Source organism: Chaetodon auriga, chromosome 15 (genome assembly GCF_051107435.1).
Source record: "Chaetodon auriga isolate fChaAug3 chromosome 15, fChaAug3.hap1, whole genome shotgun sequence".
NCBI lineage: Eukaryota > Metazoa > Chordata > Actinopteri > Chaetodontiformes > Chaetodontidae > Chaetodon > Chaetodon auriga.
This window is the reverse complement of record NC_135088.1, coordinates 18681272-18705260: the sequence shown is the minus strand read 5'-3', so window position 1 is coordinate 18705260 and position 23989 is coordinate 18681272. Positions and strand designations below refer to the sequence as shown.

The 23989-nt window shown below is 42.0% G+C and overlaps 3 protein-coding genes and 1 non-coding gene across 5 annotated transcripts; 1 reads left to right on the top strand and 3 right to left on the bottom strand.

The window, feature by feature from the left end:
- Positions 1-270: 270 nt before the first annotated feature.
- Positions 271-13982, bottom strand: LOC143332736 (uncharacterized). The gene is made up of 11 exons (XM_076750498.1): positions 13614-13982; positions 11736-11856; positions 8984-9091; positions 8844-8880; positions 6901-8705; positions 6764-6794; positions 4731-6496; positions 4564-4612; positions 2646-4438; positions 2508-2544; positions 271-2402 (listed from the first exon to the last, which is right to left on the bottom strand). Exons 1-11 carry the CDS (start codon positions 13706-13708, stop codon positions 868-870), a joined length of 7377 nt encoding a protein of 2458 aa, XP_076606613.1. The 5' UTR covers positions 13709-13982; the 3' UTR covers positions 271-867.
- On the bottom strand, positions 11111-11193 carry trnal-uag (transfer RNA leucine (anticodon UAG)). The gene has a single exon. It is a non-coding gene; the product is annotated as a tRNA-Leu (tRNA).
- A 1387-nt stretch (positions 13983-15369) lies between the features above and the next one.
- Positions 15370-19854, bottom strand: thap12a (THAP domain containing 12a). Of its 2 annotated transcripts, XM_076751336.1 has the most exons (5): positions 19662-19854; positions 18634-18751; positions 18271-18360; positions 17817-17853; positions 15370-17659 (listed from the first exon to the last, which is right to left on the bottom strand). In XM_076751336.1, the coding sequence occupies exons 1-5, from the start codon at positions 19745-19747 to the stop codon at positions 15837-15839; spliced, it is 2154 nt and encodes a 717-aa protein (XP_076607451.1). In that variant the 5' UTR covers positions 19748-19854; the 3' UTR covers positions 15370-15836. The 2 variants fall into 2 exon arrangements, with proteins under 2 accessions (XP_076607451.1, XP_076607452.1); XM_076751337.1 differs by lacking the exon at positions 18271-18360 and having other exon boundaries at positions 19662-19833.
- Positions 19855-20918: 1064 nt separating this feature from the next.
- Positions 20919-23959, top strand: LOC143332920 (uncharacterized). The gene is made up of 7 exons (XM_076750771.1): positions 20919-21003; positions 21514-21585; positions 21706-22277; positions 22371-22689; positions 22783-22843; positions 23026-23308; positions 23450-23959. Exons 2-7 carry the CDS (start codon positions 21550-21552, stop codon positions 23712-23714), a joined length of 1536 nt encoding a protein of 511 aa, XP_076606886.1. The 5' UTR covers positions 20919-21003; positions 21514-21549; the 3' UTR covers positions 23715-23959.
- The last annotated feature ends 30 nt before the right edge of the window (positions 23960-23989 follow it).

Sequence of the window (23989 nt, the reverse complement as noted above, 5' to 3'; positions counted from 1 at the left end):
AGGCTAATAACCACCTGGACTTTATTGCAAATACCTCCATGCAGGTGTCCTGATTCAACATTTCGAAAAATACACGATACTACACCTTACAGCTATATTCACCAATTTGAAGTGCCACTTCTTACCAGACTGTAATCTCATCTCAAGCCAAATACAGCCTCACTGCGCCATCTTGTGTTCCCTTACAGACGTGACCACACTCGACGACACACGAACATCTAGCTGAGCAGGGGAAAAAAACAAGAGACAGAAAGGCCAAAACATCTTTTTGGAGCTTTTTATTACTTTTTTGACAAATATATATGAATATTTTCCTATTAAGGAAACATTCTTTCAAAGATACGTTTACAGCAAATTCATTCCTGCAAAGAGACAGGAAACATGGGAAATCATCAGAAGACATGATGGAACTAACCATTTCTATTTGTGCCCAGGAAAGGTAACGGTGCAATTTAATCATTATGATGAATTCATGACAGCTATACAGAAGTCAGTCAACGCCAATGGGCCATTTTCAAAATCTGTATTATCATGATACATGGGGTGAATTATTAGTTTTGCATCAAGGCACACAAGCATTGATAACCGTCAGTGGAGCATTGTTTTCTTGTTTGTGATTCTGCCAAGACATTGGTCCCATTGGGTAGTACAACTGTACAAACTACAGAGTAAAAAACAAAACAACAGCGTTTTTTGCAGGATAACAACAAAAGGAAATCTCAAAGAATTTAGATCAATAATGTACACAGAAATATTCAGAACTTGGGACCTCAATTAGGGTTGAGACACAATAGTTCTTAAGTATGATGACGGTGACATCTCCAGCGCATTACTCAAATCTGCTAGCCGTGACGGAAGACCTGCAACTTACAGAAGATGGAGCTCAGTGAGGGATCGTTTTTCCTGCTGTATGAACTCCTGTAAGCTTCTTTTTCCCTGCCTGAAGTTGCTCTCCCTCCTTGAAAACGGCAAGATGACCTGGAGTCTGAGGAGAGTTTCAATGTTACTAAAACTTCTTATCTGTGACGTCTTGAGTGTATCGAGCACAGTAGTTGGGAGATAGCCTGCCAGGGGATCCAACCATTTCTCCTTCCACAACTTCATCTCAGAGTGAAGAGACCCCTGATCTGGCAAGTCCTCCTTGTACAGGCGGAACACAAGACCACTAAGAATGCTGGTTTCTACTTTGGACATTGCGTAAGGCACAATCTCCAGACACCTCAAGGTATCCAATACCTTCTCTGTAAAGAGGTCGTCCATTTCTGCTATTGAGTGCTCTACAACTTTCATGCTTACGGATTCTTTGTAAAACTCACTCAATGGCTCTTGAAGCACTGAATGCAACATTGTTACATGGAGTTTGGAAGCCAGCACAACAGCTTCCTCAAACCAGGCCTTGTGATGGGTGTCAATATCACTCTTCAGTTTACTGAGGGATGCTTTGAGATCAGTTAAGTTATTCACAGCAAGTAACATATCTAAGGGTTTACCCTGAAGAGACTGACTCAGCTTTTTTGTTACAGTCAACATGTTCTTCTGCACCACTGTCGAAAGGATGAACTCAAAGTTTCTGATCGCATCAAAGAATTGTGATGCTTGCTGCTGGTTTGCAGTACTTCCCTCCCCTTTGAGCTCATTCAAACAGAGCATGACCGCTTCTAAAATCTCTACTATCACCTCGTGCATGTCATGACTCTTCTCCCAGTTTTTGATGAGTCTGTCTCTCAGTTCATTGCCCTTTCCCTCATCGTGCTGGAACACATGAATGATCATGTCTTCCAGTTTGTTCTGGTGTTCTGCATCCTCTGTGAGCCAATGTAATATTTTACCTATGAGAACAGCTCCATCTGCTGCTTCTTCAGAAGGAGAGGATCTAGCCAGCCATACATTTAGAGACAAAGCAGAGCTGACAGTTCTTACAGCCTGGGGGTATTTCTTAGCTATAGCTAAACTTACAGCCCTCATCTGAGCTCCTACTTTACCAACACTCAACAAGGCCTGTCCCCTACAATACTCCATGTTGAGCCCCCATTTCTCAGACAGGGCAGTCTCAATAGCATCTGCAAGGACAACGGGGTCTTCACCAAAAGGGATGAAAGCCAATGTTTCCTCACACTGGATGTCGTCTTTGTTTAAGTACCTGATGCACAACGGCACATAGAGCTCACCATCAATTTCAACAGCTTGCTCAGTTATAACTGTGAAAAACTGAGAGTCCCAGAGTTCCTTGAGGATTTGTTCCCGCAATTGTGGCTCATAGAAAGACACCGCTTTTCTTGGTCCTTGAGCAACCTCCAGCATCACATCATTATCAGCCAATTTCACCTCTCCATCAGTGGGCTTCTCTGCTACATTGGAGGCATGCAATTCTGTTGGTGTCGCAGGTTTTACTTCAATGCCTCCTGATTTAAAGAATAAAAAGAAATGTTAATGCCACACATACAAAACTATCCGTTGCCAAACTTCTCATGGTGGTATTTATAGCAAATTGCGATGAATGCACTTACCACTGTCCAACTTAAGTCTCTGTAAAGTTCCCATGACCTAAAAAAAAATATATGGCACTGATTAGAATGGCAGTAAAAATGCTGTAAGTTTACAACATTGTTAAACAAAGAACTATTTTTAAACTATTTTAAATTTACCTGGGAAAGACACGGACTGCTCTCTGCATCAACCTCCATACACTTCTCAATGACCTCTGGCAGTCTCTGAAGAGTTGTACAGTGAGATAGGAGCATCACATAATCCATCCTGCTGCCTTTGCAGACAGTGCTTTTTAATAGATCCCTCATGGAATTCAGAGTGGTCTTCATCAGGTCACACTCCATACTGACACTCGGCAGGACAGCTACTAGCCTGAGCAATAAGGTAACAGTTGGGTGGTTCTTTGACTCAGGATGGGCAAGTGTTTCAGCAATGGATGTTGGAGGAGCAACATCCTGGTATTTCTCTCTCCAGACAGAGGCCCAGGTGTTGATTTCCTGCTCGGCTGCTTCAGGCTCAGGAAGATCTGAAAGGTAGAGGCTGAATGGCTTTTCCGTGGACTCCGACAGAATGGGATTGCAGGAGGGCAGCAATGACAGAACTGACAGGGCCTTCAAGTGGCTGTCTGAGAAGCTGTATTTCATTTCATCAATGAGACTTCTGAGGAGAGGAACACTCAGATTTTCTCTGTAATATATCTCCGGAGACTCATAGCTGTCAGCCTCCTCCGAGAAGCACACTTGTTCAGGAGCTACCTTGGTCGCTAGCTGGAACGCCTGCTCAAACCATGTGGAGTGAACAGTGCTCACATTTTCAGACATTTTGATAAGAGTCTCTATGATCGAGGGGATTTTTTCCACTTCACAGAGAATATCAGCAGGGTTTCCGCAGCGGAAGACAGTGCTACAGTTACGAAGAGGAGCGCAAGCATTCTTCAAAATCACAAGGGTGACAATGAAATCCATATTTCTTAGAGCAGTAGAGAGAACTTGTGCATGCATTGATTTGGAACCTATGGCACTAGAGCTAACAGCATCTAGACAGCTGAGAATGCCCTCTAATGTGTCAGCCAGTATGTCAAAGAAGTCCTCTCTCTTTTTCCACCTCGAGCAGCATGTTTCTGGCATTTCTTCCAGGGCCTCTCTTGGCATACTCAAAAGCCCATCAACAGTCTGCGCTAACTGTCCCTCCAGACCAGGAGATTCATCAAAGAACAGCAACAGATCTTCTGTGATATGCAGCATTTTTGCTACTGAAGGACATGGCACACTTCCTGCCAGCCAATGGGCAAGGCCGCAAGACTCACTGGGTGTTACCACAGAGAGAGGATAGCTCTTCAGGAAATCCAAAGACATTTTCTTCACGCTTTGGTAACCCGAGCTCAAGTGCATGAATGCTTGTCCACGACACTGAGACATTGGTAAGCCCCAGTCTTCGGTGAGAATCTTCGCCAGGTTATTCGCTTGTGTGTCAACGTGACAGTTTTCATCAAATGGTAAGAAACCCATGAGCTCCACTTTTGGAGCAGATTCTCCAACATACCTGACAAAAACAGGTAGGTGTGTCTTGTCAGAAATTTTCACAGGTTTGTCTGTGATTAGTGAGAAGAACGGCGATTCCTGTATTTCCTTGAGTATGACATCTCTGATTCCATTTATGAGGAGGTTCACCATTTCATCATCACCGACACAAGGTGTGCACTTGCTCTGACTTCCATACCAGTGGCACATGCTGAGTTCCTGGATGAAACACTCTCTTTCCTCTTCTCCTAGGTCAGACAGACTGGTATTCTTCTTCCCCAGTAGCGCAGCCAGTCTGAATACCGTTGCCATGCTTTGACGATTATCTCCTGCATGCCCATTCTCATCTGCTGGTTTCATGTCTTGGTCCTCAGTCTTGTCAGGAGATTGCTGAATGTTAAGCTCTTCAGCGTCCTCTTTGACACAATCAACTAAATACATAAGGGGAAAAAGCAGATAACACAACAGTGGTTATGATAAACTCTGAAATTATGGCAACTTGGTATGGACATGAGTTATGTTATGGTTCATTTATATTATAATTTATCAAACATACCTTCCATGTTATTTTCAGCATTCCTGGTGAAACTTTTGGACTCCTTGTCCTGTGAATATATCCCAGTCAATACAATTAGTTCAACATTCATACAATTAATAAAATATAGACAATTAAATAAGATAAACATGTAACAGTCATTTTAACTAAAGAAAACCAGCACTTACCAGACAGATCCCCTCCAAGGCTTGTGGAGTCACCTTCAAACACTGGGTTACCATGTGGTCCAGGTCTCTACTGAAGTCCGTGCCCACCTGCAGCATAGCCAAGCATGGGGACCTGTCTTTGGGATTTGTATTTCTCAGGTAATCTTGGAACTTCTTGTGGCGCATTACAACACCACAGTCCTCCAGTGCTGTGCTGGGTAGCACAGACATAATCCTCAGCAGCGCATTGATGTTCCCAAAATACTGCATGAGTGGCAGACGTAATGTGTGAAATATTGAGCTTGGTATGGTCACGGATGCAACTTTGGTCTTCCAAGTTACTCTCCAACAGCACAGCTCTGTGAAGAAGTTGTCAGCATCAGGAAGATCACTGCTGTAGAGAGGAGGCTTTGACTTCAAGCTCTCAAACATGTAACTCACTGTGACTGAGCATGGAACTAGGGAGAGGAAGTTGAGAGCTTCTTTGTGGTCCTCTGAAAAGTGATCCTTCACGGCATTGATGAGGTTATCTACAAGGGGGACACTTAAGCCATCTTTGTAAAAACCTACTGGCTTTATCATACCGTCTCTTGGCAAAGCGTTTTCAGGCACTTCAATCTGCACTCTTAGACTCTGTGCCATTGCACAGGCCTCATCAAACCAGTTCTGGTGAAACACCTTCATATTTGTTTTTACTCTGTTCAGAGTGGCCACAATACCACTGATTTGGCAAAGTTGAGATGCAGCACTGAAGTGGTCCTTCTGGAGACCTGCACTCAGCTCTCTGGTAAAGGAAGATGCATTCTTCAAGACCACCATAGCAATGATGAAATCAAATTCCATGACCTTACGTAGGAGCGCCCCAGCTTGTTCAGACACAAAGGCTTTCCATCTCTGCGGGTTGTTTTTGATTTTCTCAAGACATTCAACCAGGGGCTCCAGCATCTGCACAAACGCCTCATAAGAATCGTGCTTCTCTTGCCAAAGGGCACAGAACTTCCCCTGCAACTCTTGGACCTTTTCATAGCTCTCTCTCAGACCAAAGGCTATTACATGGTCTAGCTGTTTTTGTAGAGTAGCGCTGCTGCCAAAAAACATCAAAACCTCTTCAAATGTATCCAGGGCTCTCTTAATAGCAGGCACTGGGATGGATTTTGACCACCATGTGTTGAAAGAGTAGGAAGAGCAGTGTGTGCTTATAGCAAGAGGATACTTCTCCTGAACTTTGCAGGCAAAGGCTTTGAGCTTGTAGGAAACATCACCAGAGCCCAGGTATGCTTGACCTCTGCAGTTATTCAAATCAAGACACCACTCAACTGTTACTATTTCCAGAAGACGGTGCACCATGGCATCACAATCAAGATCTGCCTCAAGGAATCCCATCAATTCCAATCGCATGACATCAAAACTGTCCACAAACCTAAGGAAAAGTGGAAGATAGTCTTTCTCCCCAAACTTCACTACACAGTCAATGAACAGGGAAAAGAATGAACTCCCCACTTCCATGAGGATTCCCTCCCTTACAGCATTCTCGCATACAGTGAGAACTTCTTTCATTTCAGACTTGGTCACATACTCAACTTCTCCATCCTGAGCTGAAGCGTCAGTATGTTGCTTACTTTGACTGCTGTATGCAGCCATCACTGCAGTCTGCAAAGCAGATTTAAGAGCTTCTCTATCAGTCTCTGCACACTTCATCTCCACAAGCCTTTCAGCATCCATCTCTAGGTTTATGAGTTGTAATTCTTCTTCAGTGTCCTTCTCAGCATGGTTCCCATGGGATGCCACTGAAATGAGAGATGGGAATAATCTTGTAAACTGAGATTAGGTTGACAAGGAAGATTAGATTGCAGTATAACAATATATTTCCACTTAAATCCGATATTCAAATATAGTAATCATTGTTTATGCTGCCCATCTTTGTGTCAATAGCTCTATTTCCAGAACATTCCCTTAAATTGTATATTTTGGATTAAGGAAATGTAATAGTCGTGTGATTAACCAAAATTGCAATGTGCTGAAACGGTAAATAAACAATTTAAAAGTCATCTCACCTTGGGGAGGCTTCTCCTTTGTGTCATCATCCTGCGAAAGACAGAAAGTATAATGTAATTTCAGGTAAAATAGTTGTTTTATCACAAAAGACGGCAATGAAATTCCAGTAGTACCCTGCTTATGAAAATCTACTCACAATTTGCAGTAACTGCAGGATGTCTGGATGCTTCTGGACATACGAGTCCACCATCTGTTCGACATTGAAGTGCACATCTTGGTTCACGTAGACATATGCCATTCTGCACTGTCTTTGGTCCTCTGGTGTCGCTCTCAGGTAGGAGTGGCACCGCTCTAGTACCATGTGGTATTGGCCATACACATCTGCCTCTGCATTTACACATGGAACAGTGCCCAACACCCTCAGCAAGCTCTGCACATTCGGGTAAAACCCAATATCGGGAATCTTGAGTGTAGCAAACACTGTGGTTGGTAGGATCCTGCGCTTGCTTGCATGCCTCCATTTCACTTCCCAAGATCCAAGCTCTTCATAGAATGTGTCAGGCCTTGCGAGGTTGTTCAAGTTGGCGTCTGCTACTTTATCCCTGCGAATGCTGAAATTGTGGTCAGCCATGTAAGATGGCACTAATGACAGCCATCGGAGAATCCTCACCATCTCTGTACTGAATACTCTCTTCACCTCTGCAACAAGATACTGCAAGATAGGCCGGCTCAGAGTTTCTCTGTAAAAGTCATCCAGTGGTGTATCAGTTGTGTTTCCTTGGTCCATCTCTGGTTTACTGACCTCCACTCCCAGCTTCTTTGCTCTGCCAACTGCATCGGAAAACCATTTCCTGTGGAATATTGCAAGCTCCTGTTGGTATTTGCTTACCAGCTTTAAGGCATTGGAAATTGTGTACTGCAAGGTACTGCTGATGCTAATTATTCCCCTGAGACTCGAGTTGAGTATGCTCACACAACAGAGGGTGTTCTTCAGAACAACGAGTGTGATGATGAAATTGAAATTCTTCAAAATTGGCTTGAGCTTGGCCATCTGCTCAGCAGTATCTTCATCCACCTTTGAAATCATCTCATTGATGCAGTTAAGGAATGGCTCCAGAATATCTAACATGGTCTGGAAGGCATCAGTGCCATATTCCCAATTCTCACCGACAGCTGCCTTGATCCTGTCGGCTTCCCCTTTCACATGCCCGTATGTCATCTGGATATTTCCCTCCAATCTTTTGCACAGCTCTGGCGTTCTCCTGAGTAACAAGGCCACCTCCTCTACAGTGTTTGCAACACTCTGAATGGAGGGCACAGGCATGCAGCGAATAATCCATATGTTGAAGGCATATGGGTCACTTGGAGACAGAACTACTTGTGGAAACTCTTGCAGAATCCTGCAGGTAAGGTCTCGCATTTTCTGACATATACTGCCCGTAACCAGATAAGTCAGTCCTCTGCAGTGCTCCATCCTCAGCCCCCATTTGTTTCGCAACTCTGAGAGAAGCATGTAAAACAGATTCTCTGCATCCATGTCACATGGTAAGAACCCAATGAGGTGCTTTTGTGGGAACCCATCTACTGTGACAGACCTGATGAAAACTGGAATCTGCTCCTTTCCCTCTATATTTGTCACATCCTGAAGCAGAATAGAGAAGAATCGTGCCAATCTGAGGCTGTTTTGGATCTCCTCCCGCATAAGGTCTTCACTGAACTGGAGGATTTCTTTCTTGTCAATTTTCTCTACACAAATACGATTTAGAGCCTGCTGACCTCTTGCACCTCCAATCGGCTCATCAGTGTTGATGTTTGCGCCATTGATGCTGAATCCAGTCAGCGCCAGGATCTCCTTGAAGTAGACTTTCAGAGTCTCTTTTGCTTTGGAGCTGGCTATATCCTCTTGGGTTTGGTTATCTTTTTGCAGTTCAGGTAATGCACTGTTCTCTCCACATATTTCTCTCATCCCTTCAGGGACTTCTGCTGCTGCTGTTGTGTTTTCTGAGGGAGAAGAAAGAAAACGATTGAAAGGTTGACATGATTCAATCAGTGAATACCTAAACCAAGAGCTAACACATTTTAACACGGATTAAAACCCAACAGGTTCAATTCAAGAATGAATTGAACTTGGAGCTGTACCTTTTGTTTTCTTCACAGAAGTAGGTTCCTCTTCCGACTAGGCAGATGGAAAGGACAATTACTTATTTGCACTTTTAGAGTTTTAATGTCTGATGAAAAAAGCTAAGTAGAGTTATTTAACCACTGTGCGATATACTTACAGGATCTCTTGCTCGTTTCCTGTTGCAGGCTGATTGATTATTTGTAGGCATTGTAAAGTCAAATATTGTTGGAACAGCATCTTCCCTTAAGACACAACTGGAGGCGCTCTGAAAAACAAAAAAGCGGTAGATCATACTTTTATGCTTATCCTCAATATTAAACCTGAAATAGGGGATTTCCCACTGATAAGTTCACACCATATTTGTTTGTTAGTTTATTAAGATCCCCATTAGCTTCTGCATAGCAGCAGCTATCCTTCCTGGGGTCGACAGTTTACACTGTGACAAGAGAAAAATACCCATTCACAGGACTCATCACAATACACTAACATAACACATCGTAATGCATGTCTGAGGTAAATAAAATAACATCCGGCCCATGTTAAATAACAAAAACACCAAAAAAATCTATCATGATTTCACAGATAAATGTCATCATTTGACATAAAGTTTCTTCTTCTTCCGTTTTTTAAAATCATACATATCATTTTGTTGTGTCCTATGATGATGATCTATCTGCAGCTAAAAAAACTGACATACATAGAAAAGTTTGGTCTCCTCAAAGGGGAACTGCTGGGTCTCTGTAAAAAGTTATTCATATTGTCTCTTGAACTGACGCCTCTGCAGATTAAGTCTGTTCCTGATATGTTATGTGCCACTAAATGTAGGCACGATACACGATGAATAAATCTTCATTTTTGTTAACTCTGCTGTCGGGCTGGGCGGTAATACTTGACTACATGGAAATTTGTTTGTTGGGTAGGTATTCAGTTTACAATTTTATGATTCAGATATGCCTTTTTTTTGCCCTCTAAATGAAGGTAACCACTAAAGGCTGACTGGAAAAACATCCTGTCAGCGTATTCTTGTACTGTATAATCTTCAAAATATAAATCTCAAATCTTATTAACATCCATAAAACGCAACAAACCTTTTGGACTTTATGTTTTAGTCAACAACAAATAACAGTACAAAAAACAATCCTGAAGAATAACAGACAGAATTGTTCAAAATGAATGCCTTCAGTTAAACTGAAAGGTGTGTGGTGCAGCGCTATGTCATCCACCTTTGTGACAAGAAACTGTTCTAAATAAAAAACAATGTTTAAATTGAGAAGCTTGGACTAATCGTACCATTTATTGTTTCCTTTAACAGTCCAGCATGTAAGATTTGGGGGCTCTATTGGCAGAATATGGCAGAAATGGAATATAATAATCACAAGTCTGATTTCATTAGTGTATAATCGCCTTAAAATAAGAATCATTGATTATTTCTTCATATGAAGGAGCAGGTTCTCTTCTGTGGAGTCCACACCCATATAGTGTTAGACCACCATGTTTCTACAGTAGCCCAGAACAGACAAACCCAACAGTGGCTGTAGAGAGCTCCTTTCGCATTTTTAGCAGCCACCATGGGTCCTCCTACATGCTTGGAAGTGCTAGATGCCACTAAATCCTACACAGGTACGTGAACCCAGGATGTACAGTTACAACGCCATTTCACTGGTCATTATATTTCACTAACCAAAACAACAGACTGTACTATACAAAACACTTTTTAATTTACATACATCTATGGGAAAGGTTAACTATAACGTACTATACTTTACCAAACATTCTATTACAAATCTCCATTGGTTGCGTCTGGCAGTTGTGGCGACACAACGGTAGGTGCCACACCATCTGTTGCCTCAGACCTTTCTCCATCGTCTGTTTCAGACACACTGCCACTCTACTTTTGATTATAGCTTGTGATCAAGCTTTAGTTTTGAACATAAAGAGTAGCTTGTATACCATGACGGTGGTATATCTTAATATTATCATATTCTATTAAACACATATATCAGTAGTGGTGTATCTTAACTCAGTGACTCTAAAGCTGTACTAAATTAAACATTCTTCAGAAAACTCTCTCTTTCTTTGCTATTTGTATAATAGCGTCTTTGTCCAAGCGTCTTTTCAGTCTGATGATCATCAGCCTTGAACCAGATTTTGTAGCAAGCCCCACTCTATGCACAATATCCACTGCAGGTTGACAAGGAAGATTTTTATCTTTAGATTAGATTAGACTCAATTTAACTGTCATTGCCAGAGTGCAAAACAGAAACAACGAAAAGCAGTATAAAGCTGGCAGTGGTGGGATTTGAACCCACGCCTCCATAGAGACTGGAGCCTAAATCCAGCGCCTTAGACCACTCGGCCACACTAGTCGAACACGCAACCTTTGACTCCTCAACCATCCTCCTTCAGCCTGAGCTGCAGGACCAGACACAGTTACATGCATCTTCTAAGAATGATACCATGAAACCTAATAGTCAAATACTCTGATACTGAATCTACAGCTGAATTTTTCCAACCTGTCTGTTTTTTCTTTGGAGCACAGACTTTGTCCACCTCACTCGCCTCAGCATCAGCTCCACGTCAACAAGTTTGTCTTCACACTCCTTCTATCTGACTTATAAGAAATCCAGCAGAGGATGCAATGAATCATTTGCTTTGTTTATGTCCTCTCTTATTATTGAGCAGATTAATGCAGTAGGTTCAGTTTGATTGCCCCACGGTGCATCGTCGGCATCCACCACAGTTCTCTCAGGTGCAACAGGTGAAGTAATAACAGTCTCCTTTTCATTTTTGATACAACTCTGTGTTGTTTGATGTTGCATTGTGTAGTATGCGTTGCACTGGTGAGGAATTAACAGAGTGATCAAACTGATGCATTTCTAATAATAATGGGCAACAGTTTAGCTTCTTACCTGATGAGAGATCATAGAAGGCTCAAAGTGCTTTGCACAAAGTCTGTACAGCATGTGCAACTGCTCAGGAGATTCTGATGCCAAATCTTGACGACAACAGTTGTTCAACCATTGTTTGCAGCTGAAAAATACAAGAGGAAAATAGCATAAATTGTTGGGGTCACAACCACGGACCAAAACACTTCTGCACATTAATCTTCTGTAGTGTAAATATATTAAATAACAACTCAACAAACAGGCATGCGCCCTCAAAGGTTTGTGAAACAGTTTGCTTCAGTTTCAACACGGTTCATTGTGATGCAGCAGTCTAACACGGGTGAGCATGGATACTCTTTATATTAGTAAAATGCCACCATGGTCTACATAGCACGGGACAGACAGCAATGGCAGAACTGCTTGAGCTGTGCTATGCTTTGCTTCATCTAGTTAGTTAGGTTATGGTCCAGCAGACACACAAGAACATCAAAAAGCTAACCGCAACAATATTTAATCAACAATTCTTAAAAGGCGACATCCTTTTCTTATCTCAGAGTTCAACATACTGTGTGAAAAACATGTCTATGTTGTTACAACAAGTGCAGATGACAGACATGGTCCACACCACTGCATAGGCTTTCAGTTGGCAACTGAATCAACGTTAAAACTGCCAGTTGCCATGCTGAAAGACTTCATCGCTTGGTGAATGCAAGATGTAACACATTTTAGTCAAACACATCATCCATGCACACCGCTCTGCATGTGCACGGTGCTGCTACACTACAGGTCATGGCTCCCACCTGCAACACATGAATTCTGCACACCTGCTGATACAACTGTGTTTTGGTCAACTGCATTTATTACTCAACCCTGCCTCAATGCTGACTGACACAAAAAAAAAACAAGGAACAAAGTTGTGAGTGACTGCTGACTAACGCCTATGCCTCTCTCTCTCTGTCTGTGTGTGTGTGTGTGTGTGTGTGTGTGTGTCCACTGATTTATAGGTGGACCGATTGTCCCACAGGCAAATGAGATTTACTTCTCTCAATTCAACATAAGATTAGCTGGGTGCCAGTTTAAATACGAGCACACGGAGCTAAAGGACGGGAAGGATCATCGCAGGGCAGGACATGAAGTATTTTGAGAATCCATTAGTCTTCTTCTGTGACACAGCCGGCTGAACGCGATCTGTCATTAAATTACGGCGCTTACGTTCCCTCTATTGATTAGCTTTTAATCAAGGCAACAGTCCTATCATTGCACAATATTACAAGAATCTGAAAGTGAAAAAAACAGCGGAAGTCAAGCGGTAACAGCGGGATAAAAGGAGGCGCTAGACTGCACTTTATTCATCAGGACATCACCTGTTCAAACTAACGTTACGCAGCGTTAAATTTAAGTTTCAAGATACATTGTTCCAAATGTCCTGTGACCTTACTGCAAAACGTCTGTGTAATTAGCACAGTTTGGTAAACAATAGGCACAATATCGCAGCATTATTCACGATGTGTTTTAATTTTGCTGAGCCTACTAACGTTACCACACGATCGAGACGGTAGGTGTCGTGTACCGATGGCGATTTAAATTACAGCACAAAAAGTTTTAAACTATGGTTTCCCTCGGTTTGCGGAATGACTGGAGACACAAGCTAAAACGACAGAGCCATTGTTACGCGTTAGTGTCGCTCTCCGAGCCTGAATGAGTGGACGGAGTGTATTTCACACGGACTTTTCTTTCAAGAGTAACGTTAGTCTGCGCCATTTTCGACAGAGTTGTGTCACTGTTAGCCAACATGATGTTAAGCTAACGCCAGTGCTAACAGTGGATAGCTAACACATTCATTTTGCATGCTAAGTGGCTCATTTTTAACCCAAACCTCAATGAAATAAGCACGACTCTTACCGCTCCGGATCCAAAGGAAAGCTGAAAAGTGGAGTGGAGTTTTCGGATTCCCCTTGCTGGTAATCACAGTTCGCTGCGGCGCAGCAGTCAGTCATTTTGGACTGCAATGTAGCTCGCTAGCAAGTTAGCTAGCTTAGCTGGCGGTTGCAAGCTGGCAAGCCTACTGTGACAAAACCTGCAGGAGAGTCTACAGAGTCATGCCTTAGACAAAATCTGCAACTGACACAGTTCAGTTTCAATGTTACTTTCGCTTAATGTTTCTTTGGCAAACTAAGAACCTACTAATTCCATGCTTTCAAAAGTTGATGTTGCGTGGTGAGCCAAGAGTCGCCGAAAGCGTGTTATCCCATCAACGAGGAACTGGACTGTGCAGTACGTAGTGTTAACCAGCAGAGGGCAGAATGGAACCCTCAGGTCTACCCAAAGAGTTTCACTGTCAAGATAATTCACATCCTGACACTAAGCGAGCAACACATACACGTACCTCAGAAAACACGAGGGCTCCCGACGGCCGTTTGTTCTAGTTTTGTCTTGTGTCCTCATGACAACATATACTTTCATTTATGTATGTTTTATTTATGCATTATTTTTAGAACTCTTTATCAGTATTCGTTGCTTACATTATACCTGACATTACACAGAAGTCTTTGATAAACAGTTGAACAACATGAATCTCTGACAGCTCCTAAACTGCGGTGTTTATCTCGCTATGGCTTGACACTCTCTGATTTGGATTTACGACTTCCTCTTCTCCTCACTTTAAAAGATGTTCGCTCTCCGTACACACTAAACGCACACCCGACCTATTCTTCTATTTAAGACTATTTAAGTTTCTGGTCATGTCCTAAATCCCACTTTACACTGCCTTTTTGTCAAGTTTTGTGTCAGCCCTTAAATTATTATGCTGTCATATATCTTGGCAGAAAAGAACAATGAGTACACTGGCTTTAAGTATACTGAGTAATTGTAATTGAAGATTTCTTTTTAAAATAAAACTTTCTTATAGACATACATTTACTGGTAACACAGTTGCTCAGGGCCCTGGAACTGGGACAGCCAAACAATACATAGACAATCATCAGTGTTATTCAGAGCTGCACTTTTCCTATGATCATTTAAATGTTTGGTGTTGTACATGCTACTTTGTGTCATTCATATGAGTATAATCATGTGCATCATGTGGTTAGAATAAGATTGCCTCTGTTGCAATTCATTACATGGAGGCAAAAGAACAGATGATAACAGCTCTTTTCTTCTAGAGGTAGGGCCAAATGGCTTTCATTTTCAATTAAGTCAGATTTCATTAACACCAAACTCTATAGTGGAAATTTGAGTCTGACAGCAGACGATGACTCAGCTGTTTAGTCACAAGCAGGTACTCCATTCATGACAGGCATAATATCTGAAGTGCAAGATGGGCAGGAGTGTAGCTAAGAACTATAGACCTTATTCACAGAAAGAGACTTTAATCTTCACCCTTAGTCCTGATGTCCAACTCACCCTGTACATGAAAACAACTCAAACTGAACTCGACACGTAGTGATTCATTTCCAGGACACACCTCTAATACATATATTTTAGGCAGAAGTCAAATCCACCTTCCATCAGTCTTTGCTTTAAATCTGGCTTGGAAGGAAAACTCTGCTTTATTTGAGACAGAAATAAACATGTAAATTTCACTCCTACTCAATCCACTGTGTCTAAAAAGCACCACAAAAAAACTCAATGAACTAAAATGATGACCACAAAAGGTTATTAAACCCAAGAGGCTACCTCTTTATTAACATATTCAGGGAGGTACTTATAGCTGAAACTCCTCATCCAGTTGTTAAATGTCAGCAGAACGTTGGGTGACACAGTAAAAACACTCTTACAACATTAGCAATGCATCTTATTTCAACAATGGAGTAAAGGAATGGACTTGGATCAGGACTCATATCCACCCTGGGAGGTTTACGGGGGTCAGTGGTGACTCCCCAAAACACAACGCAAAAACAGCATGAAGGACAAGCATAAGAAAAACAAAATTCATGTCTGGTATCTAGCACTCAGTAACACTTTGCAGTCCAGTTTATTGGTCATTTACTTTCTACAGTTTATAACAAAAGATGCTAATTCAGTATGAGAGCTAAATAAAAAGAAACTAAACAAAAGGAGGAGATATTTTATCAGGTTAACACAGTTTGTCATTAACAAAGCTGTGGATCATCATTCATCATCATCTCATTGCGAAGACACCTCCTCCTTGTCCGGGTATGTCTTCATGTAGGCTTCCACGACTGCATCCAGATCATACCCAACATCATAGTTCATGTTCAAGAGAGTGAGGCCTTTGGATTTGAATTTGTCAGGCATGTTCTCCATGTACATCTGGAAGCGCTTGTATGCTACATCACAGCTGTCCTCCAGAGCCAAGGTGGGCAGGATGCTGAGCAGCCTCAGAGCTGCAAGCATGTTAGGGAAGAACTTCACATCAGCCAGCTGCAGTGTTTCATGGAGGCTGGAGGGCAAAACCTCACCTTTGCCCTTTTTGCTCCATTTAACCCACCAACAGTGCAGCTCGGCAGAGAGGGTTCCTGCATTGGGGATGTCATTTTTAAACACTTGCACACTCTCTTCCTCGGGTTCAGTAGACTTATGCTGCTCTATGACAGCAGGGACCAGGGACAGACATCTCAGAGCCTTCAGGTGGTCTTCACAGAAGAGCTCATTTAGTTCTTTAATGACATGCGTCACCACGGGAACAGAAAGGTGTTCCTTGTAGTAACTCTCTGGCTGAATGCTTCCGGATTGTGACTGATGCTTTCTCAAGAATGAGCGAGGAACCTTAACTGGGATCTCCATTGCAGCAGCTAGGTTGACGGCCTCATCGTTCCAGAACTCGTGATACACGTCGATGTTGTCAGACACTTCCTTCAGGGAGTGCAGTACGGCTTTTAAACTGGTTGCAGCAAAGTGGGCGTCTGTTGCTTTCCCTTGCACATTCTTCCCAAATGCTCGTGTCAGCGTCATAGTGTTTTTGAGCACGACCAACGCCATGACAAACTCGAAATCAGCTAGTGCTTTTGAAATCTCTAAGGCGCTGTGTGTGACTTGATCGTTCCACCTCATGTCCTCGTTGTCATGCACGCTGTCCACACAGAGTAGTAACGCCTCTAGGATTTCCACTGCCACCTCAAATGCATCGTGCCGTCTTGTCCAGGCAGTTCGACAGATCTCTTTCAGTTCCTTGGCTTTGTCCTCTTTGTCTGGGAAGAAAATTGAAATGGCGTGCTCCAGCTCCAACTGCAGTAAAGAGGACTGACTGAAAAAGGACTCAATCTTCTTAAAGGTTGACATGACAAGCTGAACCCCTGACAAAGCCATACCGTTTGCCAGTGTCACGTTCAATGTATGAGTAGATCTTAGTGTAAGCACTGCCATTGGGTACCTCTCCATTAGCTTGGCAGCGAATGTTTTTATTTTACTAAAATGAGTCCCAGAGTAGGAGTGGGCTAGACCTCTACACTGTCCCATATCCAAACCCCATTTGTCAATCATTTCAGACAGCAGTTTCTCTGCCAGGACATCTCCGTCTCCTTCAAAGGACAAGAATCCAACAAACCTCTCCCGCTGGCAGTTAGACTGATCCACATATCGGAGAAAGACGGGGAGGTACCATTCTCCTGAGATCTTCACCAAATCATCAGTAAGTAATGAGAAAAAGCCGTTTTGTTTAACTTCCTCCATCAGCTTACCGTGGATGTATTTCTCCAGCACCTCAATAAACTGACTGAGCTGAGCTGTGGAGCAGCACTCCTTATTCACCTCGTACCTCTTCTTCAGGACTTCATCTCCACAATTCATGCGATGTTCTAACAATGCCTGAAAGTTGCTTGACCCAAGGCCGTCCTCTTTATTGCCACCAGGTCCTGTCAGTGGAATGCTTTGCTCTCCCAGCAGTATAAGAACTTCAAACAATGACTTAAGATACTCTTTGTACTCTTCCTCCTCTGGGAGTGCCTGGACATCTTCCTTAGCCGTCTCTGCTGGAGACTTTTTCATTTCTAAATAGGGAAACAGAAACAGTTGCAAGACAGAAACCAAATCAATCATTCATCTTGTGACAAATGTGGGTGTGGGAGTCATTTATTCCATTGTCAAGTAATAAATGTGCGTGTGCGGGTGTGTGTGTGTGTGTGTGTGTATTGAACTTCTACTTACTTTTTCTCCCCTTACTCTCTGTTTTATCATCTTTGGCCTACAAAAACAAAATAGAAATGTGATTATATAAAACTACAAAAATCAAATCACACAAATTATTTATCCCCATTTAAAATAATTAAAGGACCAGCATGTAGGATTATTATTATTATGGCAAAAATTGATCATAATATTCAGAAGTATGTTTTCATTAGAGTATCACCACCTGTGTTTTCATTCACTTGGAATGAGCTCTTTATATCTACTGAGGGAGCAGCTCCTCTTCCATGGTGTCTGCCATGTTCCTACAGTAGCCCAGAGCGAACAAACCAAACACTGGCTCTAGAGCTCTATTAAGCTCTACATGCTTAGAAAGGGAGGGTGAGATGAGGGCTCTTCTGTTGATTGCAATCTGCAACCTCACCACTAGATGCCACTAAATCCTACACACTGGACCTTGAAGACCTTTACCCACCGTCTCTTTACTGCGCTTCACCTGCCCATTTTGAGGCTGGCTTGGCACATCAAAGATAGTTGGTACAGCATCATCCTTCAACACTGCACTCTGAGTGTCCGGAAGAGAAAGTCAAGCCAAAAAAGTTCATTATATAGCACACATGAAAGCTGAACCCAAAATGTGACTTATGTTGAATTAGCATTATAACCTAAAACACTACACAATATATTGTATCTATTGAATATTTAGTGAAATAATACGCGGGACGGCACTTTTTATATTCTACATTAATACTGATAGCTACATTAAAGTAAACTCTCATACTGGTTGTCCTCTGCAATTTGATCCAAAATCAGGTGCAACCTTGAAAACACAACTTACACTATGGATTGAAGACGCTTCGAAATGTTTCCCACAGAGCCTGTAGTATCTGTACAACTGGTCTGGTGATTTGTCTGTGAGATCTTGCCTCTGGCATTTTTCAACCCACTTCTTAGACCTGAAAGGAGACATTAACCAAAATGAAATCAAGTTTAAAAATCAATAAACATTTTGGCTTGGAGGTTCAATAGTGATTCAGTGCTACATCAGCTGAATAACCTTTCCACAACATGATGGATGCCTCAATCTGTAATTACTTTTACCAATGACTAAGACTCTAATGGTGAAGAATACATCACAAACAAGAACACGAAATGTATAAAACAATCTTATTAGCAGAGATTAGCAGGGCAATGATGCATCTTTAAGGGAGAACAGCAAGATCAGGTACACCTCCTGTTGACAGCTGCACAAGTTGTAATGCGTAGCAGCAGTTCCAGCAGGTTACAAATGAATGTGACTCTTTTGGACACTGATGGCTCAGTTCCATCTCGTGGACCCTGGAATAAGTTCGGCTAAACGGAATGCAGTGATCGTTATTGTCATGCCAAAATATCTGCAGTGAAAAGGGTCTATTCAAGAACGTGGGTTTGTCCTTCCAGCTCTGCATCTGCTGCAGATGTTGGAAATAGTCATTTACTTATTACACGCCTCCCACCAAGTTGGATTTCGTGACACAGGCTTTGCCAGAACATAACAATAGCTAAAAGTCTCATGATGTACTGGGTCTATATGTCTTTAGCATGAAGCACAAATCAATGTCAAACTTCTGAATTGAGTTTGTGTGATGAAGTAAACAACAGTTAGCTTTTTAGATTTTGCAACAGGTTTATTAAAGGACGTGCTACAGGGCGAAATATAGAAATGAACAGTTTATGAAGTAAAACTACGACAATTCAAACAAAGTTATGCTTGTTCTAAATGCAAGCCTTGTCGTATTTTAGTCGCAAATAAGAAACAAAACTGTTGTGGGTAAGTTAGCTTGAGAGCTTCCTGTTGGCTTTACCATCCTTATTAGCGTTAGTTACCTTTCTGGATCATGTGGAAACCTGAAGAGCGGCTGTGGGTCGGATATGTTACTGGTACAGTTCGGCACAGCGCAGCGATTCTGCATGATAACTTTATATCATAAACCTGTTTTTGTTTTTTTCTTTTGCGGTGAAATCCCTTAGAGGCTAGCAAACTATGATGCTAATGCCAGTTAGCTATCAAGTCACCTTTGTCTGCAAGCAAACTTCCGTTTTTTACTTTCAAAATAAAGTACAATGCGTTTGCGTAACTAGAATAAAGCTGATGTAAAAACACATTTGCTTTTTATCATTCACAAAACGCATATGCCAGCTACACCATGTTACATTGTCAATTTGTTAGGGTTATAAACACATACATTAAAATATAAGCTACCTGACAACTTAAGAAGATTCCTTTTGTTTGCATTGTCCCTTTATTTTAGCACACTTGTTCCTAAAGCCTACAGGGATGTTATTCTAGCCTTATGCTTTTCTTTTTAACGGTAATTTCGATTTTATTTTGAAGGCAAATTCGCTTGGTTGTTTATCTTGAGCTTGATGTGTTTACCAACGTGCATGAAACCGCGCGCTTTGCTTCTTTCCCATAATCCTCAGCAGCCTTTTCAAAGCCTAGCGGTTGAGTGGTTGAATGCACTCCATGGCCTTATTCAAAACATATTCACATCATCGATATTTTCAAATATTGTAATATTGCCATATTGTGCGTTATGTAAAGTTTTATCAAACTGCTTATTTTTGTTCTTAATCTTTATTGTTATCATCGTAATCATCACTTAGGATTTCTGATGTCAAGATTTAATTCTGTGGTGATGACAGACAGGCCACATGTTATATGACAGTGGAGATGTGCTTAAGTCATTTGTACAGTCATAGCTGCATTACAGCAACGTCATGTGACGTTTTCCTAAAATAATTGTTTTTAATAATTATGTAATAAACGTAGTCATTTCGTTGATTTTGTTAACCTCATTTCTCTGGTGGTTACTGGAAATCATAGCTGCTTGTTTGTCACTAACTCATGGATTTTACTGTGGCTGTCATGCGTTGGGCGTGTGGCTGTTTTCACGGACCAGTATTAATGGAATCCTATTTGGGTTCAAACATTCAAACTGAAGGGACGAAAACTAGAGCGATGACGGAATGGAACCGGTCTTCTTCAAGTCTCGCTCTTAGTTTTGAGACACTCCATTGGTTATTTTGTTCTCTCGCGATACTACTCTGACCAATCGCAGCGCAGAAGCACCAAGTCAAATCGAATATGTTTTCCTGAGAGAGACAAACGACGTGTTGTGGTGCTTTGGAGGGATTTGCTCCTTGTATTGTACAATACTACAGCAAGGTAAGTTAGGGTTTCTTTTTAACTTTTTTAAAAATACAGAAATGAGTACAGTTAGCACACTAGTGCAGAAGTTCTGACCAAACATACAGCCAACGTCTTCTCGCTCGTTAACGTTTATTTGTTTGTATCCCTCATGTTAACGTTAATGGTGGGCTTGATCACAATGCGTGCTAATGCTTGCTTTTTGATAAACATAACGTGCCAGACTATTTAATATATGCAAATGTCACACGAATGTAGATAAAGAGTAGGTGTTATTGTAGTTGCACATGTTATTTCTCAAAAACGCACAAAAAAAAACATGAAAATTGTTAATACATGCTGTGAAATTTTAACGTAAAAGCAGCGTCATACGTCAATTTAACGCTTAATCTGTGGCTGTTAGGCGAAATATAAATTTACTCGCAGGTTATACCAAGTGTAATCCCAGCATACTAGATGATGTACATTAACGACACGCATTATTCAAAACAATTATGCTCGTGTATGTATTGCTTATTGATCTCCCAGAGAAATCGATTGATTGAACCTGGTTGACTCTTCACTATGGACGTCGCAGTTTCAAAACGGAACCGCAACAAAGTAAGTTAACACACATTCATATGAAATACGTGTCCTGTTGTGTTGACTTCTCACTCAATTCTAGTCAGCTTTTAGCCTTAATCAGTTAACCTAATGTTCTTATTGCTTTAATTGTGTTAGGGAAATAAGGAAAATGCTCAGCCAGCATATGGAAGCAAGTCCGTCATCAAAAGTGCTACAACGTCTGCTGTTCCCTTCCAACTGAAAAGCAACAAAAAAGAGGAAATCAGAGCAAAAAATGGTCCTCTTAAAGCCAAGGCCAAACAACCAGACACAAGGTCAAAGTCCGCCGAGGCTCCCAAACAGGTAAAGACTGTGCAGAGAGAACGGAGAGGAGCTGCTGCTGCTGTGGTTGTCAAACAACAACCAACACAAAGTCGGGCCTTCCTCTCCGAACAAGCTGTGAAAGACAGAAAAATAGCTGCAGAGGCTCCAAAGCGACCAGCTGCTGTGCCACCATCAAAATCTGCTCCCGGCATGTACAAAGGCAGGATTGTCCAGTCAAAAATCGGATCCATTTGGAAGTCAGGTACCGCTGTGCTGAAGGCAGATCCAAAACCATCAATACCAAAAACAGAGAGACAAAGGGTTGGACCTGCGGTACGAGTGACAGACAAGAAGGTGAACAAACCCCCTGTCTCAAGCACCCTCAGCCAGTACAGACTTACCACGGAGACTGCTGAGGAAAGAAGGTAACACTTTTCTCATATATGCACACACACGTTTTTCCTTGGTGTCAGTGTACATCAGAAACGTTTGAAAATGTTTCTGTGTTCCCTCCGCAGAGCTAAACTGGCAGAGTGGCTTGCTTCCAAGGGCAAGACGTTCAAGAGACCAGCCATGACTACAGCGGTACCCTCAAAAACCAAAGTCTCTGCAAAACTTGACGCTGGTCTCAAATCACGGTCTGCTGCACAGTGCAAGCCTCAACCTGAACCCAGTCTGAAAGCACACAAGCCAGACTCTGCTGCTCCCTGTGCAGATACCCAGACAGCAGAGTTACCAACACACAGCCAAACTCCAGTCATCATGAACACCACCCTAGACCTGCTTGATAACTCTGATCCAGATCTGCTTGTTGACCAACAGGACAGAGTGGATGACGTAAGGAAACAAACAGGGTTTCTGCTGCTGTTTTAAAAACGTTCTCTTCCACAGCGAGAAACCATGTTCTGTTCTTTGTTTTCATTTTCTCAGATTGTTGTGAACCTGTGTGATGCTTTGGAGGCCATGGCAACGCCATCGAAATGCAACGACAGTAAGTCACCTGTGTCTCTTCAGTACAGAGGTGCATTTGATAGATTCAGTGGTGTTAAGTCAGGTCTTAAAAAATAATTGATCTACTCATTTGTGGTATAAAGATGATTCATAGTTCTTCTGACTGCACTCTGTACAGATGTCTACTCACACCCACATTCATGTTCTTTTCATTTCCACTAGAACTTTCACAGGTGACAGATGTGTGCAGTGATGTTGAAGTGGAAGACAGCAAACCACAGGATGAATGTAAGAAAGAGGAGCTGAAGGATGAAATGCCTGAGGATGTTAGTGAGCAGCCAAAGGTCGAGCAAGTGAAGGATGAAGTAGAAGAGAGCAATGACCAGGAGGTGGAGATGGAAAATAAGGAAGTCGAAAGTGATGATGAGTGTGTGGAAACCACTCCACACAGGGAAGATGCTTCAGTAGTGAAGTACAACGTGAAGACCACTCCATACCTGCAAAGGTGAGTCCATCAGCTTTCATAAGCAAAACTAAAATTTTGTCTAATCCTTTCAGTAACTGAATATTAAACCATGAATACCCACAAAGTCATTTATTTTCACTTGTGATACAGTATGTCTACCTTCAAATATCCCCTGTTCAGTGTCAAGAGGACAATTGAAGACGACGTCAGCTCGAGTGCACCCAGGAGAAAGAGCAACATCAAAGATCTTAAGTTTCTGACACCAGTGCGCCGTTCTTGCCGCATCCAGCGCCAATCGACCCACCTGCCGACGATGTTGCTCGACCACGATCCCTGCGTGTCATCACTGGCTGAGCTGGTGAAGCTGGACGACGATCCCAACGCCTACATCTACAGAAAAAACCCTGCACTTCTGGAAGATCTGCCTGACGAGCCCAGACTTTGAGGGGCTGTGTATGTGTGCTGTTTAAAAAAAAAATACAACAAGTTACGGGACCGGAGCTAACAGACACTTTATATTATTACTTTAAAAACAACTTCACTAATCTGAATGTTTGTAAAGAATTTTAATTGCCTTATAAGCTGTTTTATCGTTTTGGGGTGGAAACGTCTGTTTTTTTCTGTTCATAAAGTATTAAAGGACGGTGTGTAATACTAAATGCACTACAATAAAATCATCTAAAACTCTGGAATCTACTGTGACTTCATTCTAACAGATGA

Bases quoted from the DNA above. Each gene is read 5' to 3' on its own strand.
- LOC143332736 (XM_076750498.1), bottom strand. From the start codon at position 13,708: ATGACTGACTGCTGCGCCGCAGCGAACTGTGATTACCAGCAAGGGGAA. The intron at 9,092-11,735 runs GTAAGAAGCTAA...TTTGTTTTTCAG, and splicing joins CTTCTATGATCTCTCATCAG to AGCGCCTCCAGTTGTGTCTT. The intron at 2,403-2,507 runs GTAAGTGCATTC...TCTTTAAATCAG, and splicing joins GAGACTTAAGTTGGACAGTG to GAGGCATTGAAGTAAAACCT.
- thap12a (XM_076751336.1), bottom strand. From the start codon at position 19,747: ATGCAGAATCGCTGCGCTGTGCCGAACTGTACCAGTAACATATCCGAC. The intron at 17,854-18,270 runs GTGGGTAAAGGT...TTGTTTTTGTAG, and splicing joins TGAAGCGCAGTAAAGAGACG to GCCAAAGATGATAAAACAGA. The intron at 17,660-17,816 runs GTAAGTAGAAGT...TTCCCTATTTAG, and splicing joins AGAGAGTAAGGGGAGAAAAA to AAATGAAAAAGTCTCCAGCA.
- LOC143332920 (XM_076750771.1), top strand. From the start codon at position 21,550: ATGGACGTCGCAGTTTCAAAACGGAACCGCAACAAA. The intron at 21,586-21,705 runs GTAAGTTAACAC...TAATTGTGTTAG, and splicing joins CAAAACGGAACCGCAACAAA to GGAAATAAGGAAAATGCTCA. The intron at 22,844-23,025 runs GTAAGTCACCTG...CATTTCCACTAG, and splicing joins GCCATCGAAATGCAACGACA to AACTTTCACAGGTGACAGAT.